Below are 17991 nucleotides of genomic sequence, written 5' to 3'. Positions count from 1 at the left end.
TTAATGAATAGATTGGAAAATATTCTCTTACCTTTTTAATATGCAGATTTCGTATGAAAACTTTGTTATCTAGATTAGAGGTTACCAATTATTAAACATGTTTATTTCCTTTTATGCTGAGAACAAGAATTGTCGAAATACTTTTTTGCCTTTTTTTTACCTTGCTAGCATCTTCTTTTGAGTTTTTATATATGGTCTTTGACCATTAGTTTTTCAGAAAACTACCTATAGAATGCCATATATATTACAAAGATCAATGTCTATATTTTTTGTTGTCAACTTCGGATTATACAGTACTTTGAAAGTTGTGAACTGAGATTTTCCCAAATACATAAAGATGAGTTTCAATATGATTAAACAAACAGGGGAAAAAAAAGAAGCGTGAGCGGCAGGATTCGAACCTGCGCGGGCAAAGCCCACATGATTTCTAGTCATGCCCGATAACCACTCCGGCACGCCCACGAAGACATTGTTGTAAAGCTCATTTGACACTAAGACTAGTTAAATTTCGTAGCAAATTTCATAACGTAAATTAACAAAGAAAGGCCTTTCAAAATTGGAGAGGCCAGAAGAAGACCTGAACTTGTAACTTCCGTGAGAAGAATCAAAGAATGTGGTCCACTTCTGACAATTATGAAGCATCGGAACAAAAGGAATATATAAATACAAGAAGACTCTCATAACAAGTCTTATGTGATGTAACAGTTACCATAGCCTCATTCTGAATCTTGATTGGATCAAAGTCAAAGACTTCCTTCCCCACAGTTGATATTCTTCCCAGAGCTGCACAATCACACAAGTTCACAAAATGGAAAGAACTTCAAATGTTGAATCTTAGCATCTCTGAAAGAAGATCTCCTTAAAAGCATTTTTTGACTCTGTTTTTGAGACTTCGGTATAAGTCTGGGAATCTGACATGCAAAATGATATAGGATCCGGAATCACTCGGCAAACTTATAAACAAACAGTGATCAATAACTGATCAATAATCGTTGGCGGAAGATGGATATGACGGTAAAGGTTGCTTTGATTGACTCTCTCAATCGGTGGAGAACTAGACTTGTTTGAATCACACAAACAAATCTAACCCTTTAATCTCAAGAATCAAATGAATCTCTCAAATGAAACTTAAAGACAAACTTGCTTAAACAAAGACACTCTTTGAATAAAACAAAACAAACTTGTATATTTCTTAGATGATTGAAAGGTGTTCTACAATGAGAACGAAACTGAGCTTTTATAGGCTCATAGATAACGGTCCTAAGAAGCTAAAACAAGTAAAGAATCGCAAAATTTCCGTTGGAGATTTAATGAGAAAATCGTCCAAATGAGGAAATAGCCGTTGTTTGTATCTTGATAGCTTGGGAAGGAAATGGTGTAGCCTGGGAAGTCTCTTGTTCACTTGGAGGGTCTCTGATACGCACTCAAACAGATTGGGAAAGAACTGTTGCTGGTTGATCTCCTTAGGCTCCAAACAAGGCAAATAAGGCAAGCTTGGTTCCGGATATAGAAAGTGAAGGTGTGGGAGGATCCGCCTGATATATTGTGTGTTGGTGCGCCTTAGAGTGTTGTAGGGATCTTCTAGAAGTATATCATAGTCTCTTGGCCGCCACAGATACGTTTGATCTTCACCAAACTCGTGAGACTCCAAATAAGGCAAGTCTAGAAACCATTGGTTTAGAAATTGAATAACTTCTAAACCAAAATTTATTTTGGCTTGATTCCAACTCGACGTGTTCCTCTGATGGGTCAAGAATGTAGAACAAGTCGTTTTGTAACTTAGTTCCTTTTGGTTGGGTTGATATGCTTCAAGAAAGGCATGTATGTCTTTGGTACGCTCGGGCTGGTTCTCTCCAAGTATCTTGGTCGTCTTATTGGTGTTCCCTCCCTGATATTTGGCTGATAATGACTTGATGTCCCCATCACAAAACCACTTGCATTCTCCGAAGTCAACCCTTATAAAAAGATACTGTGATCTAAATCTCGAAATTCTCGGAAACAAACATCTTGAATCACACGCAATCTACCTAGGTGAAAGGATACATCTTGTTATAAGATTGTTGAATACGAATTCTGGTTTACCGGTTTGTTTCTAAGATAGCTACAGTGTTTATAGCTGAGTTATAGTGACGGTCCTTTTCGTGATTCTGCGGCACTCTTGAGACAGACAGAAGAGAAACTCAATAAGCTCAAAACTCATTAACTATATATGGTTGTCAATCCATAGTTTATGCATCTCTTTTTGTTATTCGCAAATTGACCTAAATCCAAAAACTAGTCCACTTTTGACCTAGTTTCCTTATTTTTTTTGAAAAGAGGATTCTGTAAAATTTGGATAATTTTATAAATATATATCTATGATTAGTACAAAAAAATCAAAGGTGAAGGTCACAAGGGAGCCAAATGTTGTTGAGTCTTGAGTCTCCAGTCAATGACACTGTCCGCGTCTATGTCCTTGTGGAGTATTAGCTTCCGGTTCGGGAATACCGAAACAACTTCAGGCATCGCTATAATTCAATTTCAAGTATAGAGGAACCAAAAAAACAAAAGGAATAACCATTACTCACATATTAAAAACTTGTACTCTAAAGAGTGATACGTCCTTTTCAATTTTAAGGGTAGTCAACCACGTTCTGTAAAACAAAACTCAAAATTATTTTGGAACATAGGCATACAAAATTTTGATATCGCATGTTAAAAAAAAAAACAAAAATAAATTTTCGAAATTTTTACCTGAAAGCTTCTTGCTTTCCTCCTCAGTGAGCAACGCGGTGAATCCATCAAAGGCCAACCCGAAGTTATCGACAATTAGGCTCGGCGAGTAACTGATTAATAAAATATACGCATCAAGCAATTAGATTTTATAAAGCAGAAATACTATGATGAGTATCTAGGGCCGGTTCAATTAAATGAGAGACCCTGGAACCCGAGACCTAGATATGGAATAGTTGTTGAACCTTTTTCCGAGGGCACTATGAAGCAATGAGTAATGGTGACGTCTAACAGTGGCGTAGTCGCTGTTTGGCGACAATGCTCCCATGTAAACGATGTAGACCTGAATTATATTATCCACCCGTAATTACCATTTTAAGCTGTTACAATTTATAACTAGAAACAAATTAAAATAATCAATAATTTCAATAGATGTTTTATTTGTATCCCGTCCGTACCTCTCTTCCACCTTGAATGGCTTGCGAGGAGGTAATATAACCATCAAGAACATAAACAAACACAAGAATACCGCGACCTTATTCATTTTTTTTTGTTTTTGTTTTTAGGGAGAATTTTGTTATTTTTGTGTTTGGTAAAGATATACAAAGGGAGTGGTCTTATATAGAAGAAACAAAACGTAACCAACAGAGTCTTTCATATATTGGCGTTTAGTTAATGAATGTAATTAATTAATAACTAACAGAGAGTCTTTCATATATTTATGTACTAGGATTTAACCCGCGGTACACCGCGAAACAATATTTTTAATTTTAAAAATTTAAAATTTATATTGTATTTATTTGTTATTTTATTATTGTTTTATTGATTTAAAAAATATTAAATTTTACAGGTATTTGATATTCAAAGTATAGGATTTTTGTGGTGTTTTCAAGGTTTTAACCTGTGTAGTATATGTATAGTCTAGTAATACATTTATCTCCTGGTACACATCTAAAAGTGTTTAAAAAAAAAAACAATTCCACTTAACTCCCTATATAAGATTAATGCCAACCGTCTCACCAAAATCAAAATAAATTTTTGCTTAAAAAAATAATCAAAATAAGTTTTTTTATCAAGTTTAATTATGTTAATTGTTTTACCAAATTAGCGTACTTATATAGTTTATAATTTTTCCATGTCAATATATATATTTTATAATAATTAATAGAATTTTAATTTTTTTGGTAATTCCTCAAAAAATAAAAAAATAAACCAAATTATATGGGGGTTTTCAACATATTTAATGTGACATTTTATAATTGGATTTTCGGTTTAGGAAATTTATTATTGTTAAGATAATTATGGATATTGTAAACTTTTGTTATGGAAAATCTGTTGTATATTATTTAAATTTGAGAGATTTCAGCATCCATAAAAATAGTTTTGGAGATTTAATGGGTTAAAACTTTAATGGGTAGAGTTGTTTTTGGAAAAATCGGAATGTATAGATGTTGTTAAGATTTTATGGCAATAAATGTAACAAATGTTGGTCAATTTAAGAAAGTTTAGTATTTGAGTTTCTCTGCAATGTTATTTATGAAATTATTTTAGGGGTTAATGTTATAAAAAAAAAAATTAAATAATTAAAATTTAAAGGGCATAAACCAAAATGTACTTCAAAAATGTTAATATAGATAGATAAAATTAATAAATATAAGCGTTCATAAGGTGCATATACTCTATATACAAAATACACCGTTTTAGTTGAGAAACTATGAACTTGAAAAATCTGTGAGATGAATTACAGAATGTGGTCCACTTCTGACGATTATGAAGCATCGGAACAAAATCATATATATATAAGAAGACTCTCAACAAGTCTTCTTGTGATGTAACAGTTACCATAGCCTCATTCTGAATCTTGATTGGATCAAAGTCAAAGACTTCCCCACACTTGATATTCTTCCCAGCTGCACAAGCACACAAGTTCACAAAATGGAAAGAACTTCAAATCTTGAATCTCAGCATCTGTGAATAAAGATCTCTTTATAAGCATGTTCTGACTATGTTTTTGTGACTTCGGTATAAGTCTGAGAATCTGAAAAAGAGTAGTGTTTTGTTTCTTCGTTTTCTCCTACAACCGCATTGGGATGTTTGTATTACTTTAAAACATTGCAAATTCAAGAAGCCAATTTATCACAAAAGTATATACATAATGCATGCGAATGAAGAGTTATAGACAGAAACAACAGTAAGAACCGAAGATTTGAGCTTTAAGTCGTAGCAGATAAATTCTTCTCTCCCTATAGAGGCGTTATTTGTGATTTAGGACCAGTCTGTTTGTAAGTTTATTACAGTGTTTATGGTTGAGTACAGTGACGGTCCTTTTCATGATTACGGGGCGCTCTTACGAAAGACATAAGAGAAACTCAATAGGTTTAAAAAATCATTAATTATGGTTGTTAAGGACTAACAAACGATAGTGTACGTTTTACATCTTTTTTATAACTTGGTTCTTTTTTTTGCTTTTATAGGACGGCCCTGTTAAATTAGGATGTTATATTTCATAAATATGCATATGATTAGTACAAAAAATCAAAAGTGAATGGTCACAAGGGAGCCAAATTTTGTTGAGTCTTGAGTCCCAAGTCAATGACACTGTCCGCGTCTATGTCCTTGTGGAGTATTAGCTTCCGGTTCGGGAATACCGAAACAACTTTGGGCATCGCTATAATACAATTTCAGGTAGAGAGGAACCAAAAACAAAAGGATAACCATTACTTTAATAACTTTTACTCTAAAGACTGATAAAAGTCACATATTAAAACTTGTACTCTAAACTCTAAAGACTGATACATCCTTTTCAATTTTTAGGTTAATCAACTACGTTCTGTAAAGTAAAAATCAAAATTAGTTTGGAACATAGCCATACATATATGTGGGTGAATCCTCTCTTTGATGATATCGCAAGTGTAAAAAAAAATATAAAGTTTCGAAATTTTTACCTGAGAGCTTCTTGCTTTCCTCCTCAGTGAGCAACGCGGCGAATCCATTAATGCTCCTCGCGTAGTGTCTGACAATTAGGCTCGGGTCGTAACTGATTAATAAAATATACACATCAAGTAATTAGTTTTTTAAAAGCAAACATAAACTATGATGAGTAGTACATCTTTGAACAATGAATATATATATTGTAGTAATTAATTCTCGCTCTAAACCGGGATCTAGGTATCAAATAGTTGTTGACCTTTCTCCGAGGACACTATGAAGCAATGAGTAATGGCGACATATAACAGTGTCGTAGTCGCTGTTTGGCGGCAATGCTCCTTGGTAAACGATGTAGACCTGCATTATCCACCCGTAATTACCATTTTAAGCTGTTATGTTATATATTACAATTTATAACCTAGAACCAAATTAAATTAATCAATAATTTTAATATATGTTGTATCCCGACCATACCTTTCTTTCACCTTGATTGGTTTGCGAGGAGGTAACCATCAAGAACATAAACAAACACAAGAACACGGCGAATTTATTCATCTTTTTTTTTGTTTTTTTTTGTTTTTAAGGATAACTTTGTTATTTTTGTGTTTGGTAGAGATATACGAAGGGAGTGGTATTTTATAGAAGAAACAAAACGTAACTAACAGAGAGTCTTTCATACATTGGCGTTTGCTTAATGAAAAATAGTTACAACATACACAGTTAAACTTTTAATTGAGAAGTTATGATACGAAAATTAAACTTGTGTATTATTTCTCCTCATTAGCATCACTTTCCTAAAACCATAACGTTTTTAATTTGCTCTCTTTGGAAAGCCATAATGTGATAAATCCGACAAAATAAAAACCTGACATCGATCAAGCACCTTGTACATTTCTCTTATCAGCAATAAGAAGCTGAAACATCATAGAGCAATAAAACAACTCAAACATAAAATGAAGAAACGTTACAAAGACAATAAAGATTTATTTGAGATTGACGATGGTGTGAATTAATCATGACTCATCAACAATCATTTCGTAAACAACAATGGGACTTCTCACTTTATGTGTACCGTCAAACCAAATTAGATTTGCGGACGAAGGGACTTCCGAGTCGAGGTCCCTGCCTGTAACAGTGACCGTAAAAGATTGTTTCTCGTTCACTGTCTTAAAATACAGAACACTAGGCGTGACCTTGACGCTAAGCTTAGATCCGTGACCTGCGACGACCTTTGATTTGTATGTTGAGTTTGGCGTGCCGACATTGGTCAAGGTTCTGTTGAAAGTCACAGTGAAGGTGCTAGCGGATCCTGACAATTTAGCCGACATTGAAGGGTAGTTAAAGTTTCTGGGCAAGATTTTGTTTTTTCTGGAGCACTTGACGTTATCACCCGAGATGATTTTAAGGGTCTTCGAAGTGCAGTTCATGCCACAGAGGAAGGCTATGTGGTCAGCTTTGTCTAATTCATAGACAAGTCCAGGATTTAAAGCGGCTATCGGGTCGACATGGCCAGCTCCATAAGAAAACTCGGTCGATGCGATGCCACGTCCCCTAGCCTTTACGTCCCAAGCTGCAACGATTAGTTAAGATAACAAAGTCTCAACAAAGGTTACTTGTAGCACAAGAAAGTAAAAATCGCATACGGTTATTGCTTACCAGTTGTCATGATGGCAGATTGAATCATGGAAGGAGACCATTTAGGGTGAAACGTCTTGACATACGCAGCCACACCTGCAACGTGCGGACAGGACATTGAAGTTCCAGAGAAAACAGAGTACTTCACATGTCTGGTGTCATCTTCGGACGGTTCACCATCAGGTGAAAATGCAGCAAGGATCTCCACTCCTGGTGCTGTTACATCCGGCTGCAAGGCATCCACCATTGTCTCTGAGACCAAAGATATAAAACAGACCGAGATCATAAACATGTTGTATAGTTTTTACCTTGAGAATATCAACAGCGATGGTGTTTGGACCGCGAGAAGAGAAGGAAGCGATAACAGGAGATGTCTGATTAAAGATTGTTTCCGTTTTTAGAACAGCCGCTCGTGGAGAACTGAGAAAACAAACACAAATAAATTTGGAGAATCTGGAGCATATTTAAAGAGCATAGAGAAGATGATTGTTTACTCTTCGGACTCAATGTAAGAGACGAGAGACTTCATGTCTTTTGCATTTAAACCAGAGGCAGGTAAATGGTGAGTGAATGCAACGTCTGGTCTAGGGGTTTTAGAAATGATTGCAATAGCTCCAACTGATTTAGCTATCTTGAAACCACTCGGACCATCACACACTAAGATCTTTCCCTTCACACGACTTTGGTTTAGACACGATGGCGCACAAAGCCTGGAAAAAAAAAGCAATTGAGCTCATTACATTGATTAAAAAAGACAGTTGACACTGTCATCGTCACAATTAAGATACTGCTTCGTAGAGAGAAATTAACCCTGCGGTTTTTTGCGGAACAACCAGAGGAAGCTGCAGATTTACCGTACACTAGAGGGTACTTCTTTCTTTTCATATCGAAAGCATTCACTGACTTCCCCTGTTACGAAAAAGGAACAGAGGAGCTTGGTAAAAAAAAAAAGGTGTTACTTGTTACTTACGACAAGTGTTTTGCCGTTTCCAAGACCAACTTTGGTGATAAACCCACGGTTGGTGGTGCTGGCTGCAACGGTCAAGATCCATGGCGCAACATGCGAGACTGTGTTGGGATTTGGACCGCTATTACCCGCAGAACTTACAGTGAGAATACCTTTATCCATAGCGTGAAAAGCTCCGATCGCGATCGGGTCATCTTCGAACATGGACGCGAATTTAAACCCAATAGAGATGGTGATGAGGTCCACACCGTCAGCAATCGCGTCATCGAACGCAGCCAGAAGAGCTTCCGAGCTACACCCTGTATCGGTGCAGACTTTGTAAGCGGCGATTCTAGAGGCCGGAACGCCACCTCTTACTGTTCCATTGCCGATTCCAAAGAAACTCGTGTCCACGACTGCATTTCCAGCCGCTGTGGAAGCCGTGTGTGTACCATGGCCTGAAATGTCCCTAGGACCTTCGGTTGTGTAGTCTCTTGCCCCAATCAACTTACTGAAATATTATATAAACAGATCAACAATATGAACTCTTTAGTTTGTAACTAATAGATTTTACGTCAAAAGTTTAATCTTTTAAGAGAAGAAATAGTTTAAGAAATACTTGTTGCAGGTGAAGTTTTTGCCGCCGGAACAAACACCTTTCCATTTCTTTGGAGGAGGACCAAAGCCTCTGCCGGAAAAACTCTGAGATTCCGGCGTGATCCCACTGTCGATAACTCCAATAATGGTATCACTTTCCACGGTAGGGTTCCTCTTTGTTCTTTTTCCTTCCTTTAAGCCCATGAAGTCCCAAGACGTGGTCGTTTGGAGTTGTAACATCTTGTTTGGGAACACTGACACAACTCCCTCCATTTCTAAGGAAAACACAAACGGGCTTTCTTTGATTGTTTAACCTTAAAAATTATTTCAACATAACTGTGTCAAAGAACACTCACCGGCAACTCTTATACGTTCTGACTCAGTGAGCCTGGCTGCGAAACCGTTGAAACTCCTCTTGTAACTTCTCACCAAACGTCCTTCCATCGAACTAGAAAATATATCACTTATTAAAACGTCAAATAGTTAAAAAAGTTAATTATAACTAATTATTGTTTGAGCATACTAATTAAATTCACACCTTTCTCCGATGATCTCTTGAAGAATATTCATGTGATCGGACGTTGGCATATAGTCCGCTCGAGAGGAAAGTGAACCCATGTAGACTATATACACCTTCATGGAACATATATCATCAACAACTCATCATCATTATCTTCATGTATTCTTGTACGTACAACGGCAAAATTATAAGTTTTTTGTTTAACGGTTATATAAATCCTAATCCTAATATAATATTACATATGTACAATGTCAATGTCGAAAACGTACGATGGAGCAATCAAGTTAATTTCTTCGTTTAGGATTAGGGTTTATGTTCAGCCGCTAAAGTGGATCAAGGTTATTTATTAAAATGGAACAGATGTCTACGCAGCTAAATCAGATACGTAGTATCGAGTACCTGTGCTGACGGATGGTCATTTGTATATATGGAGAAACAAGAGATTATCGTAATAAACTAATAAGAATATACATAATCGTTTATAAATACCTGTTTATCTTCATCAGCGACTGCTGAGACTGAACTTAAGAACAAAACAAGGAGACATGAGAGGAGGCAAGAGGAAGCTGCTAGATTAGCCATTTAAATAATACAATGTACGTAGTAAAACTACTCTAACTTCTTTTTGTTTTCTATGAAGATCTACATGCAAAGGTCTCTTTATATAGGAGATCGTGCATGCACCGTGTCCAGAGTTGTCTCAAACGATTTGCAGCCCAAAACTTAAAAGTATATATTTTAAAAACTATATCATATATATATATTTGTGTCTAATCATCATCTATATTTTAATATAATTCAATTACATATGATAATTAATTCATCAGATATAACTATATAGGTAACATATGTAATTAAGTAATTATGATGAATAATTCCACGACATGAAATTGAAGTTCTCCCATCAACATTCGGATTTCTCATTAACGAGTTTTACATGCGCGCGTCATACTCATACCAACTATGAACAATCGGTAACACTTGAAAGTCTTGAAACTACGACATACGATTTTGCGTGTATTGTTTTGGAACTTTCGATTAACTTTACCCTATTGATTTGGAAGAAAATATTTGAACCCCATATTTAGTGTTAGATATATATATATATATTTAAAATAAGGCATATTTGTATGTATTTATAAATGTTTTTAAAATTATACGTGACAACTTAGTAAATTTTAATTTATTTTCTCTAATTTTGTGTCTTTAATTGTTTAATGCAATTACCATAATTTTAGTGATAATTTTAATTTAATTTACCATAACACAATAAATGAATTATAACTTAAAATCGTTTTAAATAGGTACACCCGGTCACAAGGATTTGGGAAACGTGGGAATCCGATTTAAACAATTTTTTTAAGTTAGTGAGTGGTGAATCATTGGCCTATTTTATGGAGTATTTGATTATTATAGGGAGTACTTTAAAGTTGATTAGATGCTTATTCCTTTTATATATTTAATATTCTAGTTGGTCCATGCATGAAACAACGTCGATGCCATAAGCAATCAACAATAGTATATTGCAAAGAGAATTTGTTATAAATATGCTAAGAAATTTGTAGCGCATTTGTTAAAAATAATTAATATAACACATTTGCTAGAGGAACCTGTTAGACTCGCCGTTTATTTTAATTAAATGGATTAAAATTACTGTACCCATATTTTATAACCATGATGATGAACATGCAAAGATAGAGAGAACATACATGGAGCGTGTCAATTCTTTTTTAAAAAATCAATTTTATTTCCTCTGATTTTGTATCCTTAATTGTTAAAAACAATGGATTTATTTAGGGATATATTAGAATCTTATCTCTATCTAGGGATTTATTTATCCCAGCTCATAATCTCATATGAACTCTATATATTAGTGAGTGGGATTAGTTTTCGATTTTCTTACTTCAAAAACTAGACGGAAGTGAAATACAAATTTTAGAACTGAATTGCTACTATTTTTGGTCGTGCAATTGAATTGTTTCTCTCGTTCATTTGAATATACTAAACATTTACGTGCGAGAGAACACTGTCCAAATTTTTGTTATCAGAATAAGAATAAGAAGAAGACAGTTTAATTAGCTGGTATGGACAGTCCCGTCTCAAACCATTTTTTGACCCTAGGCAAAATAAATTTGCAGGTCTTTTATACACAAAAAAGAGTAGTTTTGGTTTTTTTGGACCCTTTTTCTTTAAGAGTTTTAGTCAAAAAAAAAAATTGGACCCTAGTTTTTTGCCTACCTTGCCACCCCCTAGAGACAGACCTATGGAAATACATTTTCAGACACAGAAACAGAAAGATTAGATGATAGGTTTAATGGATGTTACAGATGGTCCGCATACGTTTAATAATCTGTTTCTCTGACGCTTACCAAAATTACATAACGTAATTACTATTTTTTCACCAAGTTTTTTTTGTTTGCTGCCAATGTTGATTCTCAATTAGTTGTCAACCAAAAAATCCACAAGGAGGTAGCTTTTGCCAACCGGATAGTGGCACAAACAGTGAGATTCTTGGAAGAGTACTTGAACGTTCGCCACCTGATCTCCGGTCATTTAACATAAAGGTTGTCAGAGTATAAGTTGCTGACCTTTCTTGGTCACGTAGAGCTAAAGTGAAAAAGAGAACAGAAGAAGACGAAGTTAAGCTTCTTTAAATCGGATCCCTTTTCTAGATCTGAAATAGTTAGCCTTTAGTTTTTACAATTGATCAAAAAGTAATATGCCAAAATAAATACATAATAATATTGGTTAGTTAAATAATAAATGACTTTATATCTGAAATAGTTCCCCTTTATTTTTTTAATTGATAAAAAAGTAATATGCCAAACTAAATATACTATAATATTGGTTAAATAATATATAACTTTATATCTGTAATTGATTTTTTAGGAAAAGAACTTTTGATCAGAGACGAGAAGATGAGGTCCACATAATTTGCCAACTTGCTGAAGTCTACTGTTTTTTTTGTTTCTTCTTTATCTTCAAGGCACTAATTTTTCACTTTTAGGACCTTAACGAAACAAAAAAAAAATCTGAAACATATACGAAAAAATAATTTCAAACCTTTAAATAAAAATATAATAAAAATGTTTTGTCTTAAAAAAAAAAATTCTTACATGTATATTAAATTTTAGTGAACGACTTAGCTAGATTTGCCCAGATTAAAGCCTATATGACAGAACGAAAATGTCAAAAAGAAACAAAAATCGTAAAAAAAAAAAGAAAAGAAACTAAACATTGTGAAAGAACACGTGAAACCACGTAGTTTACAATTACAAACTTTTTGGAAAGAAAAAAGTAAACGTAGTATTCAAACTTTACACGTTGGGAAGAGAGACTCCATTCGGGGGAATAAATTAAAACTCCAAACTATATCTCATGCTGCATAGTAGTATATATTTTCAAAATTATTGGAGTTGCATATATTTCAAAAACATCACAATATAACTGGCTATTTTGCAACTTATCCCTATAATGTAAGCATGGAATGCGTGAGAACTGTTGTCCATTTCAGATAGGAGATAGATTCTCATACGTTTGCATTTGGTTTTCCAAAATTTCTGGTCTCCATGTTGATCAGACCCTTGGGCTTATATTACATTTAGTACGTTTACTAGTAATCACAAAGGCAAAAATCGGTTAATTAAGATATATGGTGACAATTAATTAAATCTGGCCTCGTTTAGCTCATAGCATAAACAACTATATGGGGCTTCTTACATAATGAGTGCCATCAAACCCATATTAGATTTGCAGACATAGGTAGTTCTGTTCCGATACTATCGCCTGAAAGACTGCTTCTCATTCATTGACGTCATAGACAACACAGACGGAAAACCCTTGATGGAGAGTTTACAACCAGGACTTGTGACTACCTTTGCTTTGTATGTAGAATTTTGTGTACCAACATTAGTGACAGTTCTCTGGAAAGTTACGTTGAATGGTTGTGTTCCGGATACTTTAGCTGACATTGTAGGGTAGTTGAGATTTCTTGGTAAGATTTTGTTTTCTTTAGTGCAAGTAACTTTGTCACCGGGTATGAGTTTAAGGGTATTTGCAGTGTAGTTCAAGCCGCAGAGAAAAGCAATGTGGTCTGTTTTGTCCATTCCATAGACGAGTCCAGGATTAGTAGCAGCTATTGGGTCGACATGGCCAGCTCCATAAGCAAACTCTGCTGATACAAAGTCAGTTCCAGTAGCATTCATTGGCCAAGCTGTGAATCACGGAAACAAAAACAGAGACTAATATAAGTCAATGGTTTCTTGCAGGAGAAGAAAGCATTTGATGGGTTCCATGGGGCGTAAAGTATATTGTTTTAGGTCTCTTGCGGGACACGAAAGTAAGTTTACACGGTATAAGCTGGATAAAAATTGGCCTACCGGTTGTCATTATAGCAGAGTGGATCATGGAAGGAAACCATTTAGGATTAAACGTCTTGACGTACGCAGCCACACCTGCAACGTGGGGACAAGACATCGAAGTTCCAAACATAACCGAGTATCTCATACGCCTGGTGTCAGTCTGGCTTTGAGACGGTGAAGCATCAAGGGAATAAGCAGCGAGGATCTCCATTCCTGGTTCTGTTACATCTGGCTGAAATTTGTTTACCATTAATTGTCTATCAGACTAGGCAAAAAGAGAAGCAAGATCATTTAAGTATTTCCTATATAATATTGTACCTTGAGAAGATCAACAACGATAGTGTTTGGACCACGTGAAAAGAAAGAAGCAACTTTAGGAGCTGTCTGATTAAAGGTTACTTCAGTTTTTAGAACAGTCGCTTGCGGTAACCTGAGAATCAAACATAAAGATAGCGGGATATCAAGAATAAAGAATCTCGAGCATATGCAAAGAGTAGGAAACAGAGAGATGATCCAGTAACTTTGTGGAGTTAATGTAAGAGAAAAGAGAGTCAAATAGAGCAGAGAGTGGCAAAGGACCGAAGGAAGAATTTGATTAGAACAACAACAATAAAGATTTATTTTCCCTTTATTTAATATGCATATCCCAAGACATCAACATACAAAACACTAAAACAACAATTTATTTATTTGTGATGATGATGACTCATCAGTACTCGTCATTAGTGTAACTGTAAACAACGATGGGACTTCTCACGTTATGAATACCGTCAGACCAGATTAGATTTGCAGATGAAGGCACTTCAGAGTCGACATCGTTGCCTGTAACAGTGACCTCAAAAGATTGCTTCTCATTCACTGTTTTAAAAGACAGAACACTAGGCGTGACCTTGACGCTGAGTTCAGATCCGTGACCCGCTACTACCTTTGATGTGTAGGTAGAACTTGGTGTACCGACGTTAGTCAAAGTTCTGTTGAAAGTAACAGTGAAGTTGCTATCAGATCCCGACAACTTGGCCGACATTGAAGGATAGTTGAGGTTTCTTGGTAAGATTTCCTTTTCTTCTAAGCAAGTGACGGTTTCGCCGCAGATGACTTTCAGGTCTTCCGAAGTATAGTTCATACCGCAGAGAAACGCGATGTGGTCTGCTTTGTCCAATTCATAGACGAGTCCAGGATTTACAGCAGCTATCGGGTCGACATGTCCAGCTCCATAAGCAAACTCAGTCGATGCGATGCCAGTTCCAGTAGCATTTACCGGCCAAGCTGCAAAGATTAGTTAAAAGAGAAGCAAAACAGTTTCAACAAAGGTTACTTGTGGGACAAGAAAGTATAAAGTGGAAGTACAATTTTCTCTTACCAGTTGTCATGATAGCAGATTGAATCATGGAAGGAGACCACTTAGGGTTAAACGTTTTGACATACGCAGCCACGCCTGCAACGTGTGGACAAGACATTGAAGTTCCGGAGAGAACAGAGTACTTCACATGTCTGATGTCATTTTTAGACGGTGCACCATCAGGCGAATATGCAGCGAGGATCTCCACTCCCGGCGCTGTTATATCCGGCTGCAAGTCATCCACCATTTTCTCTCAGACCAGAGAAAAAAAAAACAGAAGTTACAGAGAACTGAGATCATTAATGGTTTGTTTATTTTTACCTTGAGAATATCAACAGCAATGGTGTTGGGACCGCGAGAAGAGAAGGAAGCAATAACAGGGGATGTTCGATTGAAGATGGTTTCAGTTTTTAGAATAGTTGCTTGTGGAGAACTGAGAAAACAAACGCATAAATTTCAGTATAAAGATGGAGAATATGTATAGAGAAGATGAATCGTTTACTTTGTGGACTCAAGGTAAGTGACGAGAGACTCAAAGTCTTCTGTTAGTAAACCAGATGCAGGCAAAGGGTGGACGTGGGCGACGTCTGGTCTAGGGTTTCTAAAAATGATTCCAGAGGCTCCAACTGATTCAGCTATCTTCAAACCATCTCGACCACCACACACTAAGATCTTCCCATTCACACGGGATTTGTCTAGACAGGCTTCCTTACAAAGCCTGAAAATGGATCTATCTCATTACATTAGAAATTTGATTAAGAATACAGTTAAGATTATGCTTCGTAGGGAGGAAAGTACTCTGCGGCTGCTGCGTCGCAGGTAGCGGAAGCCGCAGATTTTCCGTACACAAGAGGGTACTTCTTTCCTTTCATATCGAAAGAGTTCACTGACTTCCCCTGTTACGGAACAGAGCAATCATTGGTAAAAAAAAGAGGGACAAAGAAGAATACTATAGAAAAGTGTTACTTGATACTTACGACAAGTGTCTTGCCGTTTCCGAGAACCACTTTGGTGACAAACCCACGATTCGTGGTACTGGCTGCAACGGTCAAGATCCATGGCGCTACACTCGACACTGAGGTCGGGTTTGGACCGCTGTTACCCCCAGAATTCACAGTGAGAATCCCTTTGGCCATAGCGTGAAAAGCCCCAATCGCAATTGAGTCAAATTCAAACATGGACGCAGTTTCATCCCCCCCAATAGAGATGCTGATGAGGTCTACACCGTCAGCAATCGCGTCACCAAACGCATCCAATAGAGCATCCGGGTAACACCCTAACTCGTTGCAGACTTTGTATGCGGCGATTCTTGAGGCTGGAACGCCACCTCTAACGGTACCGTTGCCGATTCCAAAGAAGCTTGTGTCCACAACTGCTTTTCCAGCCGCCGTGGACGATGTGTGTGTACCATGGCCATCCGTGTCCCTAGCGCCTTCGCTTGTATAGTCTCTTGCCCCAATCAACTTGCTGAAATATTTATAAACAGATAAATAAGATTAAAACTTTCATTTTCCAAACTAATGTTAAAGAGAGAAATATCAGTAATTACTTGTTGCATGTGAAGTTCTTGCCACCGGAACAAACACCTTTCCATTTCTCAGGAGGAGGACCAAAGCCTTCGTCCGAAAAGCTCTGAGATTCCGGGGTAATCCCACTGTCGAGAACTCCGATAATGGTGTCACTTTCCACTGTAGGGTTCCTCTTTGTCCTTGTCCCTTCCTTTAACCCCATGAAGTCCCAAGACGTCGTCGTATGGAGTTGTAACTTTTTGTTTGGGAACACAGAGACAACTCCCTCCATATCTAAGAACAACACAAACGGGTTAAGTTTCTTTAACCTTTAGAATCATTTCAACATACTGTATATGTGTGCTCGATCGAAGAACAACTCACCGGCTACTCGCTCCCGCTCTGACTCAGTGAGCCTGGCCGCGAAACCGTTGAAACTTCTCTGGTAGCTTCTCACCAAACGTCCTTGGATCGAACTAGAATTTAAATAATATACCACGTATTAAAAATCTCCGTTAAAGTACTTAAACTTATAATTAACCATACTTAAAAGAAATAAATCAATCAAATCCACACCTTTCTCCGGTGACCTCTTGAAGAATACTCATGTGATGCGCAATTGGTGAGTAGTCCGCTCGAGAAGGGAGTGAACCCATGTAGACGATATACACCTATATCACCATCATCATCATAATTTATAACGGATGATCGTATATGGAGAAATTAGCAAGAGATCAACAAAATGAATAAATTAATAATGTTGTGAATCATCGAGGATAATAATACCTGTTTATCTACATCCGTGACTGCTGAGACTGAACTCAAGAACAGGACAAGGAGACATGAGAGAAGGCAAGATGAAGCTGCTACTTTCGCCATTTTTTAAAAAAATAAAACGATTAAAATTACTCTAGTTTTAAGTTATGTTATGACTTACGATGAACATGAAAAGATCTTTATATAGGTGAAATCATACCATGCACCGTGTCAAATTAAAAATGTCCTCTGATTTTGTCTTAGTTGATATAATGAACCATGTGATGTGTAAGGTTAGGCAACGGCAGAAGTTTTACCCGCCCCAAAAATTCTTTACCCCTCGACATGTTCTAAAATTTAAATGCTCATCTGCTATCAAGTTAACTTAGCAAACAGCACCTTATGTTAGGCATTTTGATTGTTTATTCCTTCTGAGGTAAGTTTTTTCAGTCCACTAAAATCAATTCGCCTTAAAAAGACGAGCTACTTCTCGAATTCGAAACTAACAAAGAATACAGAAAATTAACAAAGATTTATATCATATGTATGCATAATTCTACATTCAGATATGAGATATATATATATATATATATGCATACATATATGTATAAACATTAGTATATAAGTTTGTACGTTTCATATTTTCCAAATACTGAAATTGATGAATTCGAGTTGACTAAACTTCTCTT

The 17991-nt window shown here is 36.2% G+C and overlaps 3 protein-coding genes, 1 non-coding gene and 1 pseudogene across 5 annotated transcripts; all 5 read right to left on the bottom strand.

Moving 5' to 3' along the window:
• TRNAS-AGA lies at positions 381-462 on the bottom strand. Its single transcript has one exon. It is a non-coding gene; the product is annotated as a tRNA-Ser (tRNA).
• LOC104763573 (subtilisin-like protease SBT4.4) lies at positions 5262-6195 on the bottom strand. Its single transcript, XM_010486928.2, has 4 exons — positions 6115-6195; positions 5900-5997; positions 5658-5749; positions 5262-5380 (listed from the first exon to the last, which is right to left on the bottom strand). Exons 1-4 carry the CDS (start codon positions 6193-6195, stop codon positions 5262-5264), a joined length of 390 nt encoding a protein of 129 aa, XP_010485230.1.
• On the bottom strand, positions 6507-9981 carry LOC104762029 (subtilisin-like protease SBT4.12). Its single transcript, XM_019240332.1, has 10 exons — positions 9828-9981; positions 9357-9451; positions 9175-9266; positions 8841-9093; positions 8246-8732; positions 8093-8184; positions 7770-7991; positions 7584-7695; positions 7297-7504; positions 6507-7210 (listed from the first exon to the last, which is right to left on the bottom strand). The coding sequence occupies exons 1-10, from the start codon at positions 9918-9920 to the stop codon at positions 6654-6656; spliced, it is 2211 nt and encodes a 736-aa protein (XP_019095877.1). The 5' UTR covers positions 9921-9981; the 3' UTR covers positions 6507-6653.
• Positions 13026-13949, bottom strand: LOC104763572 (annotated as a pseudogene).
• On the bottom strand, positions 14328-17455 carry LOC104762027 (subtilisin-like protease SBT4.13). 2 transcript variants are annotated; one of them, XM_010485235.1, is made up of 10 exons: positions 17333-17455; positions 17123-17217; positions 16931-17022; positions 16588-16840; positions 16016-16505; positions 15837-15934; positions 15541-15768; positions 15360-15471; positions 15060-15267; positions 14328-14965 (listed from the first exon to the last, which is right to left on the bottom strand). In XM_010485235.1, exons 1-10 carry the CDS (start codon positions 17423-17425, stop codon positions 14409-14411), a joined length of 2226 nt encoding a protein of 741 aa, XP_010483537.1. In that variant the 5' UTR covers positions 17426-17455; the 3' UTR covers positions 14328-14408. The 2 variants fall into 2 exon arrangements, with proteins under 2 accessions (XP_010483537.1, XP_010483538.1); XM_010485236.1 differs by having other exon boundaries at positions 15541-15756.

Source organism: Camelina sativa, chromosome 18 (genome assembly GCF_000633955.1).
Source record: "Camelina sativa cultivar DH55 chromosome 18, Cs, whole genome shotgun sequence".
NCBI classification, from domain to species: Eukaryota; Viridiplantae; Streptophyta; class Magnoliopsida; order Brassicales; family Brassicaceae; genus Camelina; species Camelina sativa.
The sequence above is the reverse complement of the archived record's forward strand: the minus strand, read 5'-3'. Positions and strand labels throughout refer to the sequence as shown.